This window comes from Meleagris gallopavo, chromosome Z, assembly GCF_000146605.3.
Source record: "Meleagris gallopavo isolate NT-WF06-2002-E0010 breed Aviagen turkey brand Nicholas breeding stock chromosome Z, Turkey_5.1, whole genome shotgun sequence".
In the NCBI taxonomy this organism is placed as follows: Eukaryota; Metazoa; Chordata; class Aves; order Galliformes; family Phasianidae; genus Meleagris; species Meleagris gallopavo.
In genome coordinates, this window is record NC_015041.2 from 56,158,545 (window position 1) to 56,182,043 (window position 23,499).

General features: G+C 35.6%; 1 protein-coding gene across 2 annotated transcripts in view; it reads right to left on the minus strand.

The window, feature by feature from the left end:
* Positions 1-23,499, minus strand: part of XRCC4 (X-ray repair cross complementing 4) — a 216,482-nt gene that overhangs the window by 61,118 nt on the left and 131,865 nt on the right. For both annotated transcript variants that reach the window (XM_010726083.2, XM_019610625.2), the window contains exon 6: positions 2,781-2,925. In XM_010726083.2, the coding sequence (XP_010724385.2) occupies positions 2,781-2,925 (145 nt within the window). The remainder of the gene's footprint in view (positions 1-2,780; positions 2,926-23,499) is intronic.

The following is a 23,499-nucleotide window of genomic DNA, read 5'->3' on the forward strand; positions in this document are numbered from 1 at the left end:
AGAAGTACGTAGTGAACCCTCAGGTCCTCGTATTCGGTTTGGAAAGACAAATAGAATATAAGATGATCTAATTCTGCAAAGAGGTATTTTTTCTTTTCATTTAGGGTCTTGTATCAAGTTATGATCTAATAATGTAAAGGCAACATTATGCACTTAACATTTGCTTTATAATTGCTCTTTCATTGCCTAGCAAACATGAAGCAAGCACCAGTGATGTCAGAAAAACTTGCACAGAAATCACAACTAAATAAGCTTTAGTTCGTTAAAGCTAGAACTGTGGGATATGACTTTATCAGATAGCATCTTAAAGTATTTACATCACAGGTAAAGAATCAAATCCTTCTGCAGGTCTGTGCAGGAGAGTTCAGAAACATGGACTCAGTCATGCATTTGCGAAGGTGATTACAATCTGTCATTTGATCCGTCTGCCAAGCAGAATTGCATGTCGTGCTTCCAAGATTTGTGCATCTTTCATGTTTGTGATGGAACGTTTCCAAAGGTGAAGGAGTTAACTTTTCCCCTTCAAAACAGACTGGAGTGGTCTGCTTAGATTCATAATTTTTCGCTAAGTGACACAATACTAGAAAACATTTGGGGCAAGACCTCAATGTACCACAGCTTGAGATAAAACCTTTCATGTCACGAAAGATCTAGCCATCTGTGAGTAAAAATCATAGAAGAAGCTTCATAAAAGTAGACATCTGTACTTACAAACTGGATTACAACACTAATTCTACATTTCCCTACTACTGACAGGCTGAAGAGAAGTAAGAGTTATTAGCCAAGGAAATTGGTTGAACGCTTGATTAGCAGCCAGCAAAAGACATAAGATGAAATTCAAAAACCAAGAACTTAACATAGACATTGAAAAAAATAATCAGCTTACTTTTGTAATTTTCCTGGTAAACAAAGGAGATCCAATAATTTCTCATCAAATAAAGGACAAGTACTACCTCTGTATTTTAAATTAAATGAGTCAAAAATATATTTTAGTATTGAGTGATATTACATTTGATTTCCAAGTCTCTGAGGGATCAGAAAGAAGCATATGGCTTTTTATCATTGGAAAAACTTTGTAAAAGGTATGTCACAAGCCAAAACTGAAACCTGGAGTGCAAAGCAGTTGTTTACAATACAGTTCACACATAATAAATCAAAAGAAAAGCAGGGACAGAGACTTGATAGAACGAATGTTTTTTGTTCACTAAGCCCAACAAGATGACTAATCATGTGGTAGCCAGAAAGAACCACTCTTCAGTTTCAGCTTTGACTTGATTTTCTTGATTTTGCAAGCATATAAGAAATGCTCTACACAGTATGAAAAATCTAATGCTGCTCTATTTCTCTAAAATTTGCCTAACTTAAAGGAATTAAAACAAAAACATTGATATCATGTCAGTCCTTCTCCAGGGCACAAGAGTCAGAGGATTACTCAGCCCAAGGCATTTTTGTTCTCCTTTGTGATCACTTGCCTCTGTATGTTTTCCTTCCACAATCGATACTAAAAAGAGTGAAATTGAATTTCAGGCAAAGACGGCCAGAGTCTCAAAATCAAACTGTCTGACTGCATGCAATTGGCAAAGAGTGTAGCTCCTTGTAATACACAAGATTCTAGCAGCAGAGAAGTCTAGAATTTGATATTTTTCTGGACCGTTCTAAAATCTAATATTCTTTTACTAATAAAACAGAACTGTAACCTTAAATATTCATTGCCACCATCAAGTCACCATCTTTTAAGTCAAAATAAGATAATTCTCTTACTGATTTAAACAGAAATATTTGCTAATCATGGGAAATGTGTTTCCAGTCTATCTGTGTCTATGTGTGTTTAAAGAGTTCATTACACATTGCATACTACAGATTAACGGGTGAAATAATAATTTTCAAAACTAATTTACCGTAGCTTTTAAAAATTATCCATTTTTGAAGAAAATACCACCAATCAAAGAGCGGCTCTGAGGTAATTCTACGTATAAACCCCATTCAGGTCATGTAATAATATCTCCACATGTTAAGAGTGACAAAGAAACAAAAATATTTTTATCAAATGTATAAAATATGACCCATTGTGTTGAAGAGTTGATTTTTTTTTTTAATCCCAAGTGATCTTATTTTTGAAAGAAGTCTATCTGGGTCTATTAAAGATAGTACTGTGAATTTATTTCACAGAAACTATAAAGACATATTACAGGATCACTGAGGTTGGATGGGATCTCTGGAGATTCTCTAGCCCAATCTCATTTCTCAGAGCAAACTCAACCAGAACAGGTTGCCCAATATATGATGCCTGGTTGGGTTTGGATTCCTTCCACAGACAGAGACTTCAGAATCACTCCAAGCAACCTATTCCTCTTTTGATCACCTTCAATGTGAAGAAAGACAATCCTAGCACTAATTTCCACGACACAACTTAGCTCAAGATCCCCAGCCTAGTTTCACACTCTAAGTGAATTTTTCTGTGACTGTACAGTTACAGGGTAATCCACAAAATATCATTTTAGTAGGCCTCAATCTATTTGCTTAAAATTATCTAAGTCACTTAAATGTATCTTATAATCATCACTTCAGAGATGTTCTAAATGGAATAACTCCTTGGGCCTGTCTACATTTAATCATTCACTTCTATTCAAAGCTGTCCTGAATTCATGTAAATAACTACAAAAAAATGCCACAAAACAGTGATTAGGTACCTGAATATTATGAAACTGCACAAGAAAACACAAAAAGAACAAGTATTTATAGATATAGTAACACCTCAGTACATTTTGAAAATGACTTACTTTTCCTTTGCTAGCTTTTCTGTCTCATAAGTTGCTATCTTAGCTTCTGTCCCAGTGGGATTTATTGTTCTTTGTCTTCTCTTTCGTCTTGGAGCAGTACTGATGACATCAGGACTACCCAGTAGGGAATCTCTTCGTTCTGGTGCTGCCAAAAGTAAAAAGAACAAAGTTGACCAAAGTCCTGAAGGTAAAACACTAAAGGAGAATTCTTAAACTATTTTTAAAATTATTAAAATCACTATATTGCTAAAATGGACTCCAATTTGATAGCAATTGCTGTCAAAACAAAGTGATTATATAAATGGAAATTCATAAAGACCAAATTCAAACTAGAAAGATCAGCTTCCTTTGATACCTTTGTGTAATCACTGAAGAGTAAGATGAGTAAGTTTGGACTACAAACATACTGCTAGTCTCCTGATCCCTCCTTTTAGACTCTCAGGTGTCCCACAAAGACGCTGTATAGATCTCAGTTTCACCAACTTGAAGTTAGTCTTTGCAATCTCCAAATTAATTGAGAAAGACATGCATACAGAATGGGAAGAAAGGAGATTGGATGTTTTGCTTACTGTATGGTTTTGTTCAGAATCCCAAATCTGGGCAATGCACAATCAGAATGGAAGAGCGTCACAGAATTTTTTATATCCATTAGATTAAGTCCTTGAAAGAAGCTTACCGTTATAGTCAAGTACTCTGTTTTGCTATATAATAGTCATTCAGCTACCACAGACCACCAATCCATTCATCTCTAGGGGTTCTGCTTTTCCACCTGTAGACAGAGTGGACAGCCTGGTGTATGTACACAGAGGCAAGAAATCCAGCTGGAGCAAACCAGTACATAAAAGTACTGGTACACAATTTTTGTTCCAGTCATCAACACTTGCTAAAAGTGCTTTTATTTGGTATATCTGCTTTAAAAATAAACTCTTTAATTACTTTGAAATTTAAAGATAATGACATTCAGAAAAGCAAACATTTAAACTGAAATATATCAAACAATAATGAAGTGATTGAGGCTATGGTAACTTTCATGATTATTACTTTCTGTGTGTTTTAGGAAGGTTTAATCTTTACGTGGGTGAAAATCACCATAATTTGAGATTCTGTATTGAAGTCTTTTACTGAAAGTAAATAGTGGTGGTTTCTAATTTTCATTCCCTTCACTGAAACCGAAAGAGGCAGAAAATATTCAATAAATACTTTTCGTATTTTTTAAAAAATGGTGTTTCTACAAATATTGCTAAATGAAACATGCAGAAGCTCCCTAAAGCCCATGAAACTATTGCTTACTGCTAAGCACATGCTTAGGCATCGGAAACTCCTTACTTTTGCCAGCAGGAACTATATTTATGCTACACAGACTTACAGATTGTTGCAGAGTGACAACAAGCATAAGGTGACATATTTCCAAAGTACAAGATAATTAATGATTTTCAAAGTCCAGTACAGACAAGGTATGCTGCCTACAATAAATGTTGAAAAAGGTTAAGTTACAACTTAATCCTTTCCACTAATCTTTTACTAGCTATGCATACTTTTCCAGTGCTAACTGTTAAAAACATGTTCATGGGTGTTAGTTACTATTTAGTTATTATTTACTTACAGCATGCTCAGAGTAGTACACCAAACACTTATACTAATATTATCTCATATATTGCAGTTTCACTTCCTGAAGTCAGCCTCTTCTTAATTAAGATACATAAAATAATTTACAAGAAAGAATCGAGCATACATCAACAAATTCAAATAATTTAGTTATGACAGCTCATATCCTTCGTTGTTGCAGTTCTCCTCTCAGTCTCTGTTTTGTTAAAAAGTAGATAAAAACTAACCATTATTGATGGTAAATAATGCCTTTGTAATTCTAATTGTGTAATAGATAATGGTGCTCTGTAGACAAGCACTCATGCTTAGGATTGCCTAAAGCTTGTGTTCTTCAACTGTCCCACTGATGTTCATGTAAAGAAAATGAAAGAAAAATGTCAGTCTTTGCTGTAAAATGCATTTATTTCCCAACTTCATGTTGGGAATGCAATCTCATGAATAGTAACATAAGCATTCACCACCACAGGCTTTTTTGTCTTTTTGCTGTATTTTGTTTTTTAAGCCAAGCTACCTCTATGGTCAGAACCGCTAATAGAAAGATGACATACACTTGAAGCTTAAAGTATCACACATTATCATAAGACTTTAAAAACATACCCACTAGTGCTGCCCAGAAATGAATGCCATTAAGGGATTCATTTATAGTATTTGACTAAAGGCCAAAGAAAGCTTCAGAAAAATATTATTTATTACTTGACACAAAAGCATTTGGAATAATGAGACACATCTTGAATATAAATCTTTTTTTCATTCTGAAATCTCTTTTTTTCTGTCTAAACTTCAACACCATTTTAAAGAAGCAAAGATCCTTTACTTCTCACTAAATTAAATTTCTTACTTTGAAATTATACGGTTGAGTACAAATTATTATTATACTCTTGAGAAAACCTGTATCAATTTCTATATAGGAACAAATGCTGTATGATGAAAGTCAGTTAATAAATCCTATAAAACAACAAATGTTGACCAAGAGAAGGAAATGTTCCAAATACACTATACCTCTTCAAGGTGAATAGTCAAAAGAAGGCAGATTGACATGATAGTAATAGGGAAATACCGCTTAAGCATTAAAAGAATATCTGTGCAAAGGTTTAAGATTTCAAATAAAAAAGTTTTCTATATTCTTCACTGTCATTTTGAAGAGTGCTATTTGACAGATTGAGGGAGTTTTAAAAAAATAAATAAATAAAAAGGACACTGAAAACAGAAAATACATCTCCTGCATCACATGCAGGAAAAATGCCAGTACTCGCTCCCAGAGAGTCAAGAGGCTTGGTCCACGGAATTGTGCATCCATACAGAACAGTTCTGGCCAGCCCACATTCCATGCTGTAAACCTGGCTCTACCTGCAAAACTGCTTGCCTCAGCCAGCACAGAGCAAAATCCTTGCAGCAATGAACCTGCTAGCAACTAGATGGGGCAGACAACACAGTTAGCTGCCAGCACAGAGGGCATGTCTGAAAATCTACAGAGAGGAACAACTTTCTACATTTTCCCACTAGTTAAAATAATTAGAAGTAAGCTTCAGGTACTATTTTCACATTATTGGGAAACTATCAGAAAAGAATAAGCATCTCATATCAGAATTAGATCTCTATAGGTACTATATAATTAATACTATATACTATATAATTAGATCACTATAAATACTACAAATAGTTTTGGACTGCTGTCATCTCTGGTTCAATAAGGGAGACTAAACTTGCATTTTTTTCCTGTAAAAGAGATGTTTAAAATGGCTGAGTGAAGCTCAGTCAGGTCTGTAATATCATAACAAAAACCTCACAGAATAACAAAAATGGTAACTTTATCTAGACACATACTTTGAAGAAAAAGTAAACGAGTTGCCAAAGCACTCGTTGATGAGACACCATGACTCTTGAAAACCAAAGGCATTTAGAAATGAAAATGTGTAGTTCAGTTAAAAATACATGTCCAGTTGTATTTTAAGATATTTATTATCTCTCAGGCTCTTGCATTTCTTTATATCGCTATGCAAAAGTGATCTGTCAAAACAAAAAGAAAAAAACTTCCAATCTATTACATTCACCTATAAACTCAGAAAAAAAAAAACAAATCACTTTCATTCTTTGCACATCATCACCTGTAATGAAAATTCTACAGCTCAGATATGTCTAATTGCTCACAACAGTACTGAACTCACATAAGAAAGTAGAATCCAGCCCTTCTTTGATTACAAATTCTACTCTCATTAAAGGACTAAAAACAATACTGAAAGCTTGGTATACATGGGAAAAGGTGAGCAGAATTTCAGCAGAAATATTTTACATTTGAGCAATCTGTTTGCCTGTAATGATTTATGTTCACATATGCAGAAAATACATTCTCAACACCTAAATTCCTTCAAGAAAGTAAAAAGTTGTTGTTTATAAGAGTTTACACATAAGAAACATAGTCATGGACAAAACTTTCATGGACATAACTTCCTATCACTTCACTCCGTTAGATTATATTCAAGATGAAAGAATGGATCTCCAAACTTTAAGACTTCATTTAATTCATTCATGTCACCCAAAACATCTGTTCGCACTGCTATGCATGCTTAGCTAAACTGCTCCTTGGAGTTTCAGATTAAAACCATTCTAATTGTATCTTGAAAATCATCTATTGCTGACTTTTAATGCAACAAAGGTGAAAACAGAATCTGGATCTTTCTATTTACTGTTGAAGATGACATCACTGTTCTCATTTAGTTTTTCACCTCTATTATTGTCTTTTTGCTTCAAAAAACACTATGGTTTTGACGATCTTAAATACTGTTGTTTTTTTTCACTTGGTAAAATTGTTTTTTCTCTTAATGTTTGTACCCCTCAGCCTGCTGAATTACATTACAATGGGAAATGTCTTTTGCAAACAGAGCCCTACATTCATAAAACCTCACAGAATTAGTTCCCAGGCTTATAGAACTGATTTTAAGTTAACCAGTCCCTCCAGAAATAGGGATCACTAAATAATAAAATATATTTAAACAGCCTACTGCCATCAGCTTTATATTATTGAATTATCAGGACATATGACCATAATTCCAAAACCAATTAACAGTGTCAAATGAGTTTAAGGAAAATACACATTTCTGGCACGGCCCACTAAATAAAACTTATTTAGTACACTAATTTGCTTTGCTACCAATAATTGATTTGAAGTTAGAAAAAAACCTTTTCTATCTAGACTGGAATGGACAGGAAGAATTAGCAAAGGATATGGACGCTTCATCTTCAAGAAAAGAATGATCTTTTATTTAAATTATACAGATGTTACATACAGCAATACAAAAGTCTACCAGTTTTAAATTCTCTTATGAACGAAAATTTTCCCAATTAATTTTCCTTCAGAGTAACAAGGACTCACTCCTTCAGGGTACTAAGGACTTACAAGCAGTTACTAAAATTTCTTCACATTACCAGACACTAATGCTGCCATAGGTCTCTAAGTTCTTCTCAGAGTCCCCCTGTTAATGGAACAGAATCTCCTGCTTGAATTCCACCTAAATGCAGGTAGCATGTGGTAATCAACTGGACTTTCAAACCCTGCTGTCTCTCTTCAACACAGCAGATGAAATTACTCAAAATCAGTCCCTTGACTGAGGATCCTGGTATTTTCTTTATGACATTTTTTTTAAGAAAGCCACCCACAACAATTAATGCTTCTTCTCCTCCTGCCCTAGCACAGTGTTGGCAGCAGATAAACTGGCCTGAAAGCAGAAGAATTCTCACAGAACAGCCACTGAAAGCATGCTAGGTCTGTGTGTGACAGCTGCTACCCAAGCCACCAAATAAAAAACTAAAAAAAAAAAAAAAAGCAGAAAGGGAGCAAAACTCATCACTTTAATCCTTGACTATAGTGTAATTATGTGGTTTCTCAATCTCAGCCTAATTCCCAAAGGATCACCATAGCTGATAATAATTAGCATCTCTTTGACATTCTCAGCAGAGAGTCTCCTAAATGAATGGGTATTGAAATGAATGTGTCTGACTGATGTAGGCAATTCCTATAAAGTAGGATTAAGTCATTTCTGACAGGCAATTTAGGAAATACTACTTCTACCTATGCTAAAATTATCCTTTGTGACACACACATTGTGGACATGATTTTCACAAGGAATAGATCATATAGGTCACACAAAGATCCAAAATTACAGACTGATATTCATGGTTTGGACATATGCTTCAGTGAAAGTAACAGGAATGTGTCACTATTTCAATTTTATGAAAGTAAAAAGAATCATTCTCCAGTCTTTTTTCGCTCTACTTTATATTTCATTCTTTGTACAAATTTGGCTATACTGCACCATAATCCTCTGGGGCCTAAAGGCTGTTAAGCCTGCAGTTCTATAAATTCTCTGTCAGTCAGTTATTAACATTTATTTTTACAAAGAATATCTCCATGGGAAGTGTTTATGAAGACACATTTTAAAACAACTCTAGCAAAAAGTTTAGATCCAGCTATACAAAATTTATAAATTGTATCCAGCTCAGTACGGAAGTTTACATTTCACCCTGCTAGACTGTATTACCAGTGACAACATATACCAAATCCTCTGCAAAGCATGTACTCTTGCTCATGTCACCCTCTCTCAAAATCTTTTTCTCTTTTACAGTTTAAATGTCTTTTTAATTAAAAAATATTATTTCCAACTTGTAGGGAAACTTCTTATGTTTTAATAAAATCTGGTTGACATATGGTTTACTTCTCAATGCTTATTTATCTGAGACTGCTCAACCATTACTAGCTCACATTGTCTTGAAACTAGATGACAAAAAAATCAAGGCTAAATTTTACAAGCAAGTAAAAATTTTGACCAGGATGAAAGAGTCTTTTTCATATATCAGAATATGAGAGGGCAAAATAGGAATGAGCTTTCACAAATACCAAGGAATCTGAAATAGCTCATTAATTTTAATAATCAAAATCACAATCCCTAATAGAAAGTTTTCTTTTAAGAACACTTTGATATGGGATATTTTAATGGATCATATGTACTTTAATAGAAGAGAGATTCATTTTCAATTATCCTGAAAAATATATGTTGCTACAAATACTATAGTAAAGTCATAATTCTAAGAAAGTCACTCGTTTTTAAATTCCGTCAAAGGCTATGATCTATCAGTGATGTAGAGTTCTTGAAAGTCCTTATACATAGCCTATGAAAATGTCTCCAGCTCCTACATAGCAGTACTTCACTTACAATGTAACAGTGAAAGCTTTATAATATCCTTAAAAATCCTCTGAAATGAGTCACAGGTAGATGCTTAATTAAGAAGTTGTGAAAGCTAAGAGATTGCTTTTGCAATATCTGAAGCCTACTAACAATTAAGTTGCTTTCCCTGCTTTATTTTTCTGGGTGCTTGAGAGAATCAGTGGCACTGCTGGTGACTCAGATGCTGTTGTGGTTTCTGACTGGCCAAAGGCAGTTCAGTAAAGAGTAAGGCTGCTCAGCAACAGCATGCTCCAGCCTTTCAGTATTCCTCTGGAAGTTCAGATTTATTACGTGCAGTTTTAGAAATTTTTCTCCATCTCTTGCCCTCAAATCATTTTGAAATCTGTACTGATGCGGCCTGGTGAAGCTCATTTCTGTACACCATGCTTGGATGTACAGTCATCTAGCATGCCAGTGCATCCCAGCTCAGGCAAGAGCATTAAAAAAGTCTTCATGTGTAAAGGCTTTGATGAGCTCACTGTCTCGGGTGTGACTATTCACTGCAGTCATTCTCTGGAGTCCCTGGATGTCCTATTTGGATCATCTGTACCACCCAGGGTGGAGGTAGGAGGCTTCTGAATAGCATTCCCAGGAGATATTAAAAAACATGCAGGTCAACTAAACAAAACAACAAATCAGATAGAATGGAAGAATTAAAAACATGAAGCTAAGAAAAGCTTTGGAAAAGATGTCTGAGCTGTGATCCTTCAGTTCAATGTGATGTAATTGGAGCCCAATGTAATTTCTCACTATGCATGTAAAACATACACCTCTTGACTGAAATTCCATCCAACACTGGCACCACTCCTGCTCTACTAAATGTTTCTGTTGTCTACAGCTAATGTTGCCAAGTTCATCCAAATGAACCTAGCCCTGGCACTGACAGCTTTGAGCTTCCAAACATCACCTCTGAGGTTATCCTCTAAGTCAGACAGTATGTCTTACTTGCCAAACCCCTAGCTGTATGCAACCAGATATTTGAAAGCTGGTCCAACAGAACAGTTTGAATTACAGGTCGTTATATTGCTTATTTACCAACTTTAGATCAATAACAGATTTCTTTGTTAAGAGATCACCCTACTAACCTTATGCAGAATGGTAATCTGTAATGCTATTTAGGATATGTGTGTAAAATACAGCTGGTTTAGAAGATCATCATCTTTACACACTGTTCTTTATTCACAGAGGAATCACAATGCTAGAGAGATCTATCTACTGGGTACGGAAGGCAGTCTTTGAAAAACAGAAGAGCAAACTAAGGTCATAACCTCCATAATGACCTGAAGTTGCACCACAGTGCTTTGAAATAGTTGGAGCTTAGAATTCCATGTGATGGGAATGCTTTCTTTTGTCATTAAACAATTTTTGAGGAAATCAATACAACTCAAGGGAAGCTACAAGTTGTAATAACTCTGGAAAATGTATGTTTTCATGGTGCTGGCATTTTGCATTGAATAAATTACTAACCTCTACCAATAACTGTATTGTGTAGTATCTTCAAGACTACTCAGATTCTTTTTTCAATTATATTATAAATTCCATAATTGGACAGTACAGGTATTTTTGCTTCAGGTTCATTAATGGGGGAAAAATCTAAAAAAAGAATCTGTATTTAAACACGAACTTTAACTCCACATGGCTTAATACAGATTAGTAGTAAAATACAGTAAAATCTACACAAAGATTATATTCAGTTCAGAAGCTATTTTGCCACTTATAGTATACATAGCATTGCATAGTAACATAAATAATGTGTGGTTCTATCTGTTCTGTTTGAGAGACAAGACGGATTTCAAGTTTCGAAGTTATTTACTCTAAGAGTTTATACCAAAAGTGACACAAGCACTATGTCTCTTCATAAAGATATGCTTTTAATCTTGGGACTCCAAAACAGCAACAGTAGAAGTGTTCCTACATGCAAACATACATAATTAATGATTGGATAAAGCATAATTCAAAATTTCATCTTCAGAGGAATAACACTGAGAAAGCATTAGGGGAATAAAAAGGAAATAAAGCATCTCCTGCAGTTTACGCAGGGGTTCTGTATCACTAGGTATTAGAAGTAGCCTAAGATGCTTATATACTTAATATATATAAAAATTACTAACATGCCTTTTACATCTAATTCCCCACCTTTACTTCTATCTGTGCTCATGGCAACTAAAAGTCACAATTGCAATCAGCTGTTTTGGAGTTAATATGAGTTTATTTAATTTGATCAAGCCCTGGGAAGCCTTTGTTACTGATTACATGCTGATGCTCAAGTCATCTTTGGTTACCTACATGTGGATGAAATCTCTGAAATCTGTAAGAAGAATTCAGACAATCTCAAATCCTCAACATCTACAGTATTCTGGTGTCCCATTCTGCAAAGAGGTTTCTAAGGATCAAAATTATTCACTGTACAGGGGTTTGCACTGCAAACAGGACAAGGAATCTCTTCTTGATCCTACCAATACCTTGATGAAAATTGATGATTCAGTTCCTTGTGTGTAAACCACAAGCAATGTCTACTTGATTTTGTAAAATACCTTACCACTGAGAAATAAGGAACGTACAAGCCTTGTCCAAAGGATGGAGACACCTCTGTAAACACTGAAGAAGATAAGAGGCAGTATTACTATAGACACTTCCTGGTAATTCCAGTAAAGCACAAAGATGTGCACTGCTTGCTCTCCTTGATTTAGACTGTGTAATATGGAGGCTGACATAGCATGCCAACACAGACAGCATGGTCAGCAGAAAGTGAGAGCTGTGTGGAGGGAGATGAGAGAGGGCAGGAACGCTGGAAGCTGAGTCCTCTGTGGAAGAATCGGTGAGTTCTAGAGCAGGAAGGCATGACAATCTGGCCAGTTTGGTGAAAAGTCATGAATAAACTTTGGATCTAATGGCCTGGTGAGCCACTCCAATGGCCATCAAAATTCTTCACCATGAAAAAATGTTCTAATAATCTACCTATCAATGACAACAGAAAGGAGCTGAAAGAATTAAGTCTAACATAAATCATGCAGTACTGTTGACAGGATTAAAGGTCATGCCAGTACTACAAACAGTGAAATGAAGAAGAAGAAAAAAACCAACCTCATGAAGATGAAACTGCCTGAAGTACTCAGTGTCTTGAATAATGAACTGAATTGCTGGGAAGTTAGATATAAATCCACAAGACATTATCATAAAGACCTGTGCTTTGCTTTGGCATACTCTTCAGTGATGACTAATGAAAATTTTCAGTGAAGCCTGTAAGATTTGGTACTGCTTTCTTTTCTATCTTTTCACCTTTCCTTTTTCTCACTTCAATAAATTTTGAGAGACAGAATGAGTGTACTGAGGTGAATGATAAAAGGTCCCAAGCCCAGAAAGTGACTACACAGGGCTCCTGGCAGAATTACAGCAAGACTTCAAATACCTTTCTTCTGAAAGATTGTTTCATAAGAAGTTGGTGCTTTTTCTAAAAATCTTACTGCAGAAGTGATTTCTAGAATATTTATATCATGCAATATATGCAAGGTATAAATATACCTTTCATCTAAATTTAATAAACTTATTTCTATTGTATATATATTTTCTTGTTGTACAATCAGTACAACAAGATGCACTTCCAAGCTCTGGCACAAATTTTTTAATGTTTGCTATGAAACAAGAAACCTGATCTGAGATGCCAAATGTCATTCACCAAGAAAAAAAGTTCTATTTACAACACTGTCTTCCTGGAACCATTTATTTCCATTGAAATAAACATAAAACCCCCACTAAATCAAAGAAATACCAAGAATATTATCTAGAAATTGCTGTTAGCTGCTCTTTTCATACACTGTTCCTAAAAGGCTTTTCATGCTGTGAATTTAAAGACGGTATTTAAGATGTCATTATGGCATATCTTTATATACAGCTGCCATTAAGGTTTTATAATGGATTCAGAAATGATGAACATAGAAGGTGCACGTGTCTCAGTCAGACATGACATTAACATTTTTATGGCAGATGCACTGGTACAATTTCAATCAACATCACAAGATAATTTTGCCGTGGAAAATGCTACTGATAATTTTGGCTACTCTAGGAGGTTCTGAGAATATATTTAAACAAATTTAAAGACCTCAAACACTACCTTGAGAGCAGAAATACATTAATATTTATTATAACACTGAGCAGTGCTTTTGGAATCTGATAAAGATGTTTAAAAACATTAATATATAGCTAACAAACATTAATCAATTAACATGTTTTAATCAGAATAAAATAGGCTGGTTTAACTCATCACAACTTCTATTTATATTTAGAAGCTTTTAAACACTTAAAACACAGTCTTTAAGACACACACATGGCACAACTTTAAATTTTATTAATCTTTTTTTTTTTCACTATGAATGGATTATAATACTTACTATTGGACTCAGGATCAGTGTTTACATTCTGACCCAGGCTGGTTTTTTTTTTTACCTATTCTCTGGACATCAACAAAGCTTTACTGATTTGGCTGGGCTGTGCATGAATGCGAAGATCACCACTAACAGCTGAAGATGTAGTTATAAAGGAGTGCATCTTCACACTTCATGAAATTGTTGATCAAACGCATTCTTGTTGACAAGTGGAAAGATATTCAGGGAAATTTTAAAGGGCAATGATGTTGGAAAACGATGGCAAATAGCTTGGTCCCACGTTGGTCAGACAATTCAGGTACATGGTCAGGATGCAAGGCAAAGTAATTGTGTGGTATCATGGTAAATCACAGCCAGACTCTCTATAGAAAACTGGCTTTTACTCCCTGTTATCTACTAACTCTGAGATGGTCTTTCCCTATGGCAAAAACTCCAGGCTGAAGCAGAAGAAATAGGATCCTGCCCTGAGCTCTGTTACAGTTACATGTATCCTTCCCTAGTAGTCAGCAGGGCCAAGAGTGACCATGCAAATTCTTTATTAAAATGGAAATGACAGATTGTTGATTACCTTGTACAGTAAACCCAGTTGATAATACAAAACTGTGTTCAAATCCAGGAAAAAAGCAATTTTCTCCTGATGAAGAATCCTTCTGCTAAATCTACCTGATACTCGCACCAGTCTTTTGCAGCATGCAGCAACAAGAGAAATTATTCAATGGCAGCTTGTACTGGCAAAGCTCAAGTCAATTCCCTCACTATTCCCACAGTAAGCAGTGATTCTAAAAAAATAGGAGTATCTATACATAGGGAAACATATTATTGCTTAGTGTTTTAGGAAAGCTCAAAAAACCTACAGAGAAAAAGAAAAGATTCTTCTACATTACGTACATTTTGAAATTTCATTATACTGAGAAATTTTTGTGCTTCTTTGCCACCAAAAATAATTTAATTTTTTAAAATCCTGTGTAGATTTGAACACTTCCTGACATTGCTCCTAGCAGCCACTCTAATGATAAGGAGGTTTCATTATGAAAAGTAATACAGTCTCTCTGTAACTAAAGAGAGCTTGGAGAAAACACGATTTACATAGATGATCCTTTTCCCACTGAAATACTGAGGTTATCAGAAGAGCAATACAGACGATCAGTGAAGGATGAGAAGTAAATAAATCTTCATTATATAAAGAAAAAAATGGGATGCACGTAGATCTTTCAGACTAAATGAAAAAAAATACGGAGATCATTTCCTTTAAGAGGAAAATTACCTTTGATCACCCACGAAACAAAAGAGGTAAGAAAAAGGCAGTATGGCAGCATCTACCTTATGAGATAGCTGAAAAAGCAACCAAAAATTAATTCAGAAATAGCAATGCAGATAACTGTAGTTTCTAAAATCTCCTTCTGAAGACAAAGGAATAAATAACATACATACTCCATCAGATTAAGAAAAAAAAATGATCAGAATGCTAGAAACAGTGGACAATTTACACTGACAAACTGATCTAGGCTAAAGAGTTTTTTTTTCCTTTGACACCCTGCTACATGGAGAACAAAGAGACAAATCACCATGTTATAAGCCAGATACTAACCTATAGCAATTAAATACCGCAAGAGTTGCTGTTTTCAAATAAGGAATGCTGGTGGGTAATTTCTAGCAAAATTTACTTACAGTATTAGAAATCATGCATTGGCTTTATAATGACATTTTCTGAAGTAAAAAGAAAAAAAGAAAAACATGTTTTGGGCTACAAAGATTTATAAAATTAGGTTTACAAACAGTTGTATCAGAATGAGGTCACTAGTTTAAGTGGCTGATATGTAGGATGACAGGAAGCCATAAAAAGTTTCTTTAAGCAGAAAATTACTACTGTAATTTCTTCCCAAAAGGGAAAAAAAAAAAAAAAAAAAGAGGAAACTTAAAACAGATAAGAATCTTGGAAATCATATTTTCTCACATTACAGACTATAGCTTGCGATTATCCCAGCCATCGTGAGCACTACATCATCTGGCAGTATGATTCTTGGAAATGATAGCATTGATATTATTTAATGTTAGATTTCTTGCCTTTAACTAATGTTATTTTCAACCATCTTAATACCTGTCTAAGTGTTGTTTAAGAACCTACGATTTTCTTTGAATGCAATAGATTAATCATTCTTTGATTGGTGTAATTGACTTGAAAAAAGAAATCACCAATTCCAAATCAGACATTTAGAAGTGTTTTATTTCCCTGTATGCTCACATTTAACCAATGAAGTCTTCACAGTACTGCCTTCAGTCCAACACTCACTGATTCTGGCTGTTATTTTGGCAGCAGTCTTCCCAGATAACCAAATCTGATTAGACTCACGGAGCAGAATACCATGCATAAGAACAAAAACATAAGCATAAAGTTCAAAAGCGCAGGAAGATTCATCTAATTCCTGCCCATGCATACCCTGTTCTGAACAAGACTCCCTTTGTTGATCAAGAAAAAACACATTAAAACATCCAGGACTGAGTATAAAATACTAATGTGAATAACAGCTGTTATGATGACTAACAGTTTTATTACATATTCAGAATTGAACACTCTGGCCAGAAACTAAGCCAGAATAAACCAGGACAGCCCCTCTGGAAGTTAATGAAGCTATAATGAATTATACCAATTGAGAATTCAGTGTATTATTCCGAGATGGTTTGCTGGGGAAATACACAAAACAAATAAATAAAACAAAGCTAATTGTCTGTGCCATGCATGAACATAGGATTTTAAATTTTATATCCTGAAAAGACAGATGACTCTTGTACTTTTTTTTTTTTTGCTAGTAAAAGCTATATACCGTAGCTTTTAAAAGAAAAAAGTATGCTAAAAGGTTTACAGTAGATTCCTCTTTTTCCCCCAAAAGATCCAAATTAATAAGGAAAAAATCATCACCCTGTCTATACCATCAGACACAGAGTTTTAACTTATTAGCACAACACATCTCCCCCAGATCTGAAGTTCACTTTCTCATAGTAAGGCTTCCTCAAACTTGAACAAGTCAAAATGAGCTGTATGGCCATATCCACCCACAGAGGACATTCCCAGTGGCTGCTGAGGTCTCAGCTCATGCAGCGAGCCACTCTCCTGCATGGTTGCGTCTCAAGGCAGCCATTTCATGAAAAGGGAATTATTACATATCTTGTTGATCTACTCCCAGTAGCCTTTACTACAAAAGAGTAGTTTTTTCTCTAGAACTATTTTTTTTACAAATAATAAAAACTACTGATCTCATTATCCACGGATATCTACAGAAAATATAGCTGTTCTGTCTTTACCAGAAACTGCTCAGGCTCTTCCTTACCACAGATCACCATGTGAGCTCAGCAGTTCAAAATGCTGCTTTTTCACAATCAGGAATTTTAAAGTTTCTTGGGTTTGAGTGCAACAAGGACATGATTTCCTCTGAAACAGTGCCACAGATTTAAGTGGCTGTATGCTGCCATTTCTGAATGGCAGGGCAACAGAACAAAGCCTGACAGCAACACACCCCACCGCTAGCATGAAGGGCCTGTGTTTTGTTTTGCCTTCTGGTTTCCTATCGCAGACACTGGGTACAGCTATGTGACACAGATCAGGTTTAAAGCACTCTCACAGTGAAACAGCATCAAGAATGACTGAAGCTGGCTACTGTCAGCAAACGAGATTGCACTTTTCTTCAGTTCTACAGAATTATGGCACTTCACATTAAAGAAATGGGATGAAGCAGGAAATAGCTTACACTCAAAGGGGTGCCACTTTTTACCATCTGACACTGTACTTTGTAGAAAAATAAAAAACAAAAACAAAACACCTAAATAGAAACAAGATATCATCTGTTCTGCCTCAGAACAGATATAAAGACAGCAGCAGACAGTGAAGCAGACAGTCTGACCTCCACCAGGCTGGGAAAAGCTGCAGAAGAGCATCCCCAGCCTGCACCACGAGCTTCTTGTTTTGCATCTAGCTAGGTGGAGATGAGGATCATGGGTTCTCCCATCATACCCCAGTGCGGTGCTGCTTGCCCCATGCCAGCTCTTTTTCTTCCAGCTGAGCACAGCCTTGATGGCAGACAAGTTCCTGTCCAAGGGAATTGACAGGCTTGTTATTTTAAGGCAAGTTCTGTGTTGCTCATGCAGAGAAAATCCCCCTCGGTAGGCCAAAGATAGGGCCCTACTATGGCTTTAGCTTTAGAAAACTATTTAAATAATATACTTCAACCATAAAATATAAACATCTTCTGAAACTGCCTGCTTATCTGGATTCTCAGTGTAGCTCTTTAATATCTGTCACTTCAAAGTACACAGGAACACTCACAAAGTAGGCCTTTCTTTGTACATAAAAGTACCTTTAATTTCCCTAAACATCAGTCAAGCTCACAAGCAAGGCACACACTGAGGGATGACACACTACCTACTGTGGGGTCACTGCATCTCTTCCGTCATTACTTATGTTATCTTAGGGTATAAGCAGCAAAACAGTAAACTCTTTTGAGCTCTCCACAGCTTTATCGCTACCTCGCCAAAGACCGAGCATAAGGTAGACAAAGCCCTCCTCCCCTCAAGATGCTTCTTCTCAAAGTAAGGTGCAACTTTCAATTCTTACTTTCCTAGATTATTAAAATATAATTATGGCACAAAGCTAGTCAGGAAGTACTCAGATACTTAAACATCTTTTTGATGTTAATCTGCCTAGAAAGAGGTTTCTTTCACAAGGCATTTCCTAAACCAAATGCTATAGCTGAGTACAGAATAAAACATCACTGAGCAACCCAGCAGCCTCAAATCTAATGTAATTCATTCACAGAAGCACTAATGAGAGGCCATTTACAATTTTGACCTTGTGGACGCTTTTTGAAAGCAACTGACATAAAATCTCACTAATTTTAGGGAAATTGAAAGAACTGATAGCACTAAAAAAATTCCCCGTTGAGAATCTTGTCACTCCTGCCACATTTCACAGATAACAGAACTGTGACAGGATTCACAACTGTGACTTCACCCTTGGTTGGATTCAGTCATGCCATCAGTGTAATGCTTACCTATGCAGCAATACCTTTCATTTCATTCTCAAAAAAATTAGTTTTGATGCAGGCAAGTGGGAAATGGAAGGTCATACTTCCATCATTTATAACTCACCTCCATCTCAGTCCACAGAGAACATGCAGATTAATTCATGTCACAATTGCCAGAAGTTTTTATAAACACCTTTAACATCTCCTTAGAAGCTGAAAGCGTCAAGTATCTCTTGAAAATATAAACTAGAAATTCCAGGAGGAAAACAGCTCTCTGTTCTCTACTTTGATGAAAAGATAAATTATTCTCATACAAAGAGCTTCATCTGCAAAAGCTAAGTGCAAAATAGGAGCTTATCTCTCGTGAGCAACTGCAGGTGATGTGTACTTAATTTTCTTCTCCATCCCGGGGGCAACTTGACCTTGTTTAGTGATTTGTTAATATTTTCACTTCTGACAAACACTTGGCAGAACAAGTTTCTGAAGTTCTAGTTTAATAATATTTTTAAGCATGGGGGAGAGAGGGGGGAGAGAAGGGGGGGCGGGAAGGGAAGGGAAGGGGAAGGGCAGGCATTAACAAAAGTAGAAGGAAAATAAGGCACTTCATGGAAGAACAAATGACAGAAGCATATTGTAGTAGTTGAAACTGCACTCAATCTAAAAGTCCATCCACACTTTACATCTAACCCTTGGACCTGTTGGAGTGCCACCAGAGGAGGACCACAAAAACATTACAAGGGATGGAATACCTCTCCTGCAAGGACAGGTTGAGAGCCAAGGCTGATCAGCCTGGAGAAGAGAAGACTGTGGGGAGACCTGAGAACAGCCTTTCAGTGAAGGGTGGCTATAAGAAAGAAGGGGTCAGACTCATTAGCAGGGCCCGTTGTGATAGGACAAGGGGAAATGGTTTCAAACTCAAGGAGGGGAGATTTAGACCAGATAGAAGAAAAGGCATTTCAGCTCCTATGGCAGCATACTAATGCATACAAACTGCACTAAACAAAATGATCATTTCAGTAATATTTCTGAAAACCCACCACTTGTTTTTTCCACACAACCCTAACACTCTGAAGACAAGAGTCTTCTCCAGTGGAAATCAGTGATAAATCACCATTCATTTACCTCAGTGCATGGGTGATAACCATTCAGCCAGGGTTCTTGGCTTAAACTGGGTGCTGTATCCACAAGATAACTCACCTATTAGCAGCATAAATTTATTTTAAACAATAGGACTAAGGTATATCAGTTAGAATTTTCTTTTTAAAATCAAGGTAGCTGACAACTTTTGAGTCAATCATTTTTGCTGAACAAAACTGGATTCAATTTGGAAACAACTTACCAGCAGCTTGAGTTGGAGGATAAATGTTTTTAACCTTCCGCATAAAGAATCACTTCTAAGCAAACTACTGCACAAACACATACTCCTGTTTTGTAGGGATGTTTATTAAGCATACCTTGCTACACAATTGGAAACAAGTGAGCACAAGGTACTGTGACTCATATTTGCTGTTAAATAAGGAAATCAGGGAACTGTGTTTTCAGGCAGCCTACAATCTGCCTCAGTTAAAGCAAACTGTGAATAAGTGACAGACCTACGCCAAGGATTGAGATGAATAGAATGCTTTAAATGCTAATTTGAAGGAAGGAGCAGTGTTTGAATAAGCTGTGGATGAGGATTCATCTTTGAATAGAGATGAAAGCTAATGCCAAGCAAGTAATACACATGATGATCTAAGGCAGGTGATTTTGTCAAACAAAAGCTCTTTTTGCCAAGCTTTGTTCAGAACTGCGGCTACAATCAAAGTGACCTGTTGTGCAGTCTTGCACTTCTATCCCAACAAATGCAGTCAGGTAATAACCATAGACATTGCAGACCTACAGATAGTTCTATTCTAGCCATCTTAAGGTTTTTTTTAAAATAAACGGGCAAACATATCCTGTATCCAGCACCAAGTATTCTATTGGTAACACCTATTTTGTTCTTTTATATGTCAACGTTTCTTTTTTTCCAAAAATACTTAAAAAAAAATCTGCAAAGCTTTCACATCTAAAAATCCAAAATCATGGAAGACCAGGACAAATAGTCTACTCAAAAAAGTATATCCAATGACTCATAAAAGGTAACTGATGTTGAGAAACAGCAATCCAGTAAGCTATTCAGAAAGGTTCTCCCCTTTAAGCTCTCTTTCTTAGTGCACATACTCCTGCAATCAGATTCCCTAGCATAACATTTATTCTAATATACTTTAATATATGAAGTCATATTGGCTATCTGCCTCATTTACAATTCCTTTGGCATACACTGATATAGGATGCAAGAAGCCAGCAACTCACTTCTCAGAGAGCTGTCCCAAATCTCCTTTTTGCTATGACACATACTCCTTCCATGTCTCCTCAGCTGTGGGAAGTGACTAAGTGGCTTTATAATCTGCACTGTTTCTTCACATCTTAAAGAAAGAATAAAATAGCAAAAAAACTTTCATTTCTGTCAAAATTCATGAAGACTTGTTTAAATCAAACAACTGCCAAAAATATATGTATTTTGATGCTTTAAGCAGGAGTGATGAGCTACTAGAGAGCCATTTAGTTAACAATACTGTTTCTAAGGAAGACCATGTTTTCTGTGTAACTAAACAAGTTAATATTTGCTGAGATATAATGAAATAAACTGCCTTCAAGGACAGAAAATGCTTCACTTTGAATAATTTCTTTAAATGTATATTTCTTTTAAATTACTCTAAAATCTTCATCAAATAAGATACATTCACATAACATGAAAATGCTTAATGCTGTTTTAATTTTGTTTCATCAACTGAGAGTGCTAGAATTCCCATATCACTCTTAAGCAAGGACTAAAGGAGGTTACAAATTAGATTAACAACTCTGCTTTACATAGTGCATCTGAAGCTCATACTCCAAAGCCTTCCAAATTGCCACACGTTTCCCAGGAAGGGTCTTAAGGAAATTGTCGGCAATCAGATATTCATGACCTGACCCTTCTCTTCCAGGAACTTAAGTAATGTGTATCCTTGTGAGAATTTGACTCATGGCCATAGATTAAAAGAATCGTTTTTTCTGAGCCCAAACAACCATGCTTTTCCCCTACTGACTTAGAGATAGCTGTAACTTACAGAATCAGCGCAGGAAGTCTAGAGACTAACCTCTACAAGCAGAGACAATAGTTTAGTGAAACAATCAAACATGGCAGATCAAAACTCTCCATTTCTGGAACAGAGTTGTGCATTGAAGCACACTCGCATAGTTCCAGACTACTTTCCTTCTTGAAATAAGTAGATTCCTTACAGATATCTGGCTAAAAGAAGATAAGAAATAGCCAGCAGCTTAAAATGTTGATTATTCTCTCCATACACTCCATAATGCTAGTTCTAATTAATATTCCTTAAAAGAAAAGAAAAGAAAAAACTCATTTAAAAATAGGTACCTGTTTTAATTTATATTTAGCTATCTAGATGTGTGCATTAATTCATAGAAGAATGGCCATAGAAGTATTGAGCAGCTCACTAACCAACCGAACATTTTTTGGATGAAGAGAGTAGTAGTGTGCTTCCTTTTCACACTCAGTAATGAATATAAGTTATAAATGAATTGTTTTAAGAAGGTCTTAAGATATCTTAATTAAGATAATTTTATAAAGTACAAAGGAAGAAAAGGTTAGCATCTTGTCTCTGGAGATAGCTTATTGGGAAAAATTTAAATGAGCGAGGAATACAAAGGAAGGCCCAGTAACTTCAGTATGATAACTAGTCTTAGGTGGTCATGATCACATCCACTAACTGCTATCTCACACTAAGAGATGTGAATTGGGGATGAAAAGTTCAGAAGATCATTTCTCTAATACTGTGTTTATTTAAATCTATCCTTTATTAAGAAAAGTATATGCATATGTAGGCATCAGGGACTTAAACTATTTAGAGTAAAAATAATCATGTATTAAAATACATACTGCAAAATATTAGAGGGCTTTCTTCTTATATGTGAAGCTCTGACTCCTGTGAATTTACTGTTGCCTATTCACAGAAGGTGTGAGGATCTGTCACATTATCCATGTCTTATGAGAATTAAATAAATAAAACATATAAATAGGTGAGTAAAGGGAGGGATTTGTAAACATGAGAAAGTACATTCTCTCTCTCTTTTCCATCAAATTAATAGAAAAATAAAAAACAGAGTTTATCAGTTTATCATATTCTCAATTAGGCATCATTCCCATTAATTTATACAGTAAGTCAAAAAAAACTACTAAGTTGCTGCTAGCAGCTTCAGATTTGAAAACATCTCTTTCCTCCATCAGGTCACATTTGAATAAAGCTGTCTTTCAGAGTGTGTAACATAACATTTGATCTTCTTTAAGACAAGCTTTTTAAATAATATCTTCTTTATGAGTTAATTTTGCCTTTGTTGGCAAAAAGGAGCATAAATCAAAAACCTTGGGTTAAACTTTGAAAACAAGCAGAATATACAAATATTAATAACTATA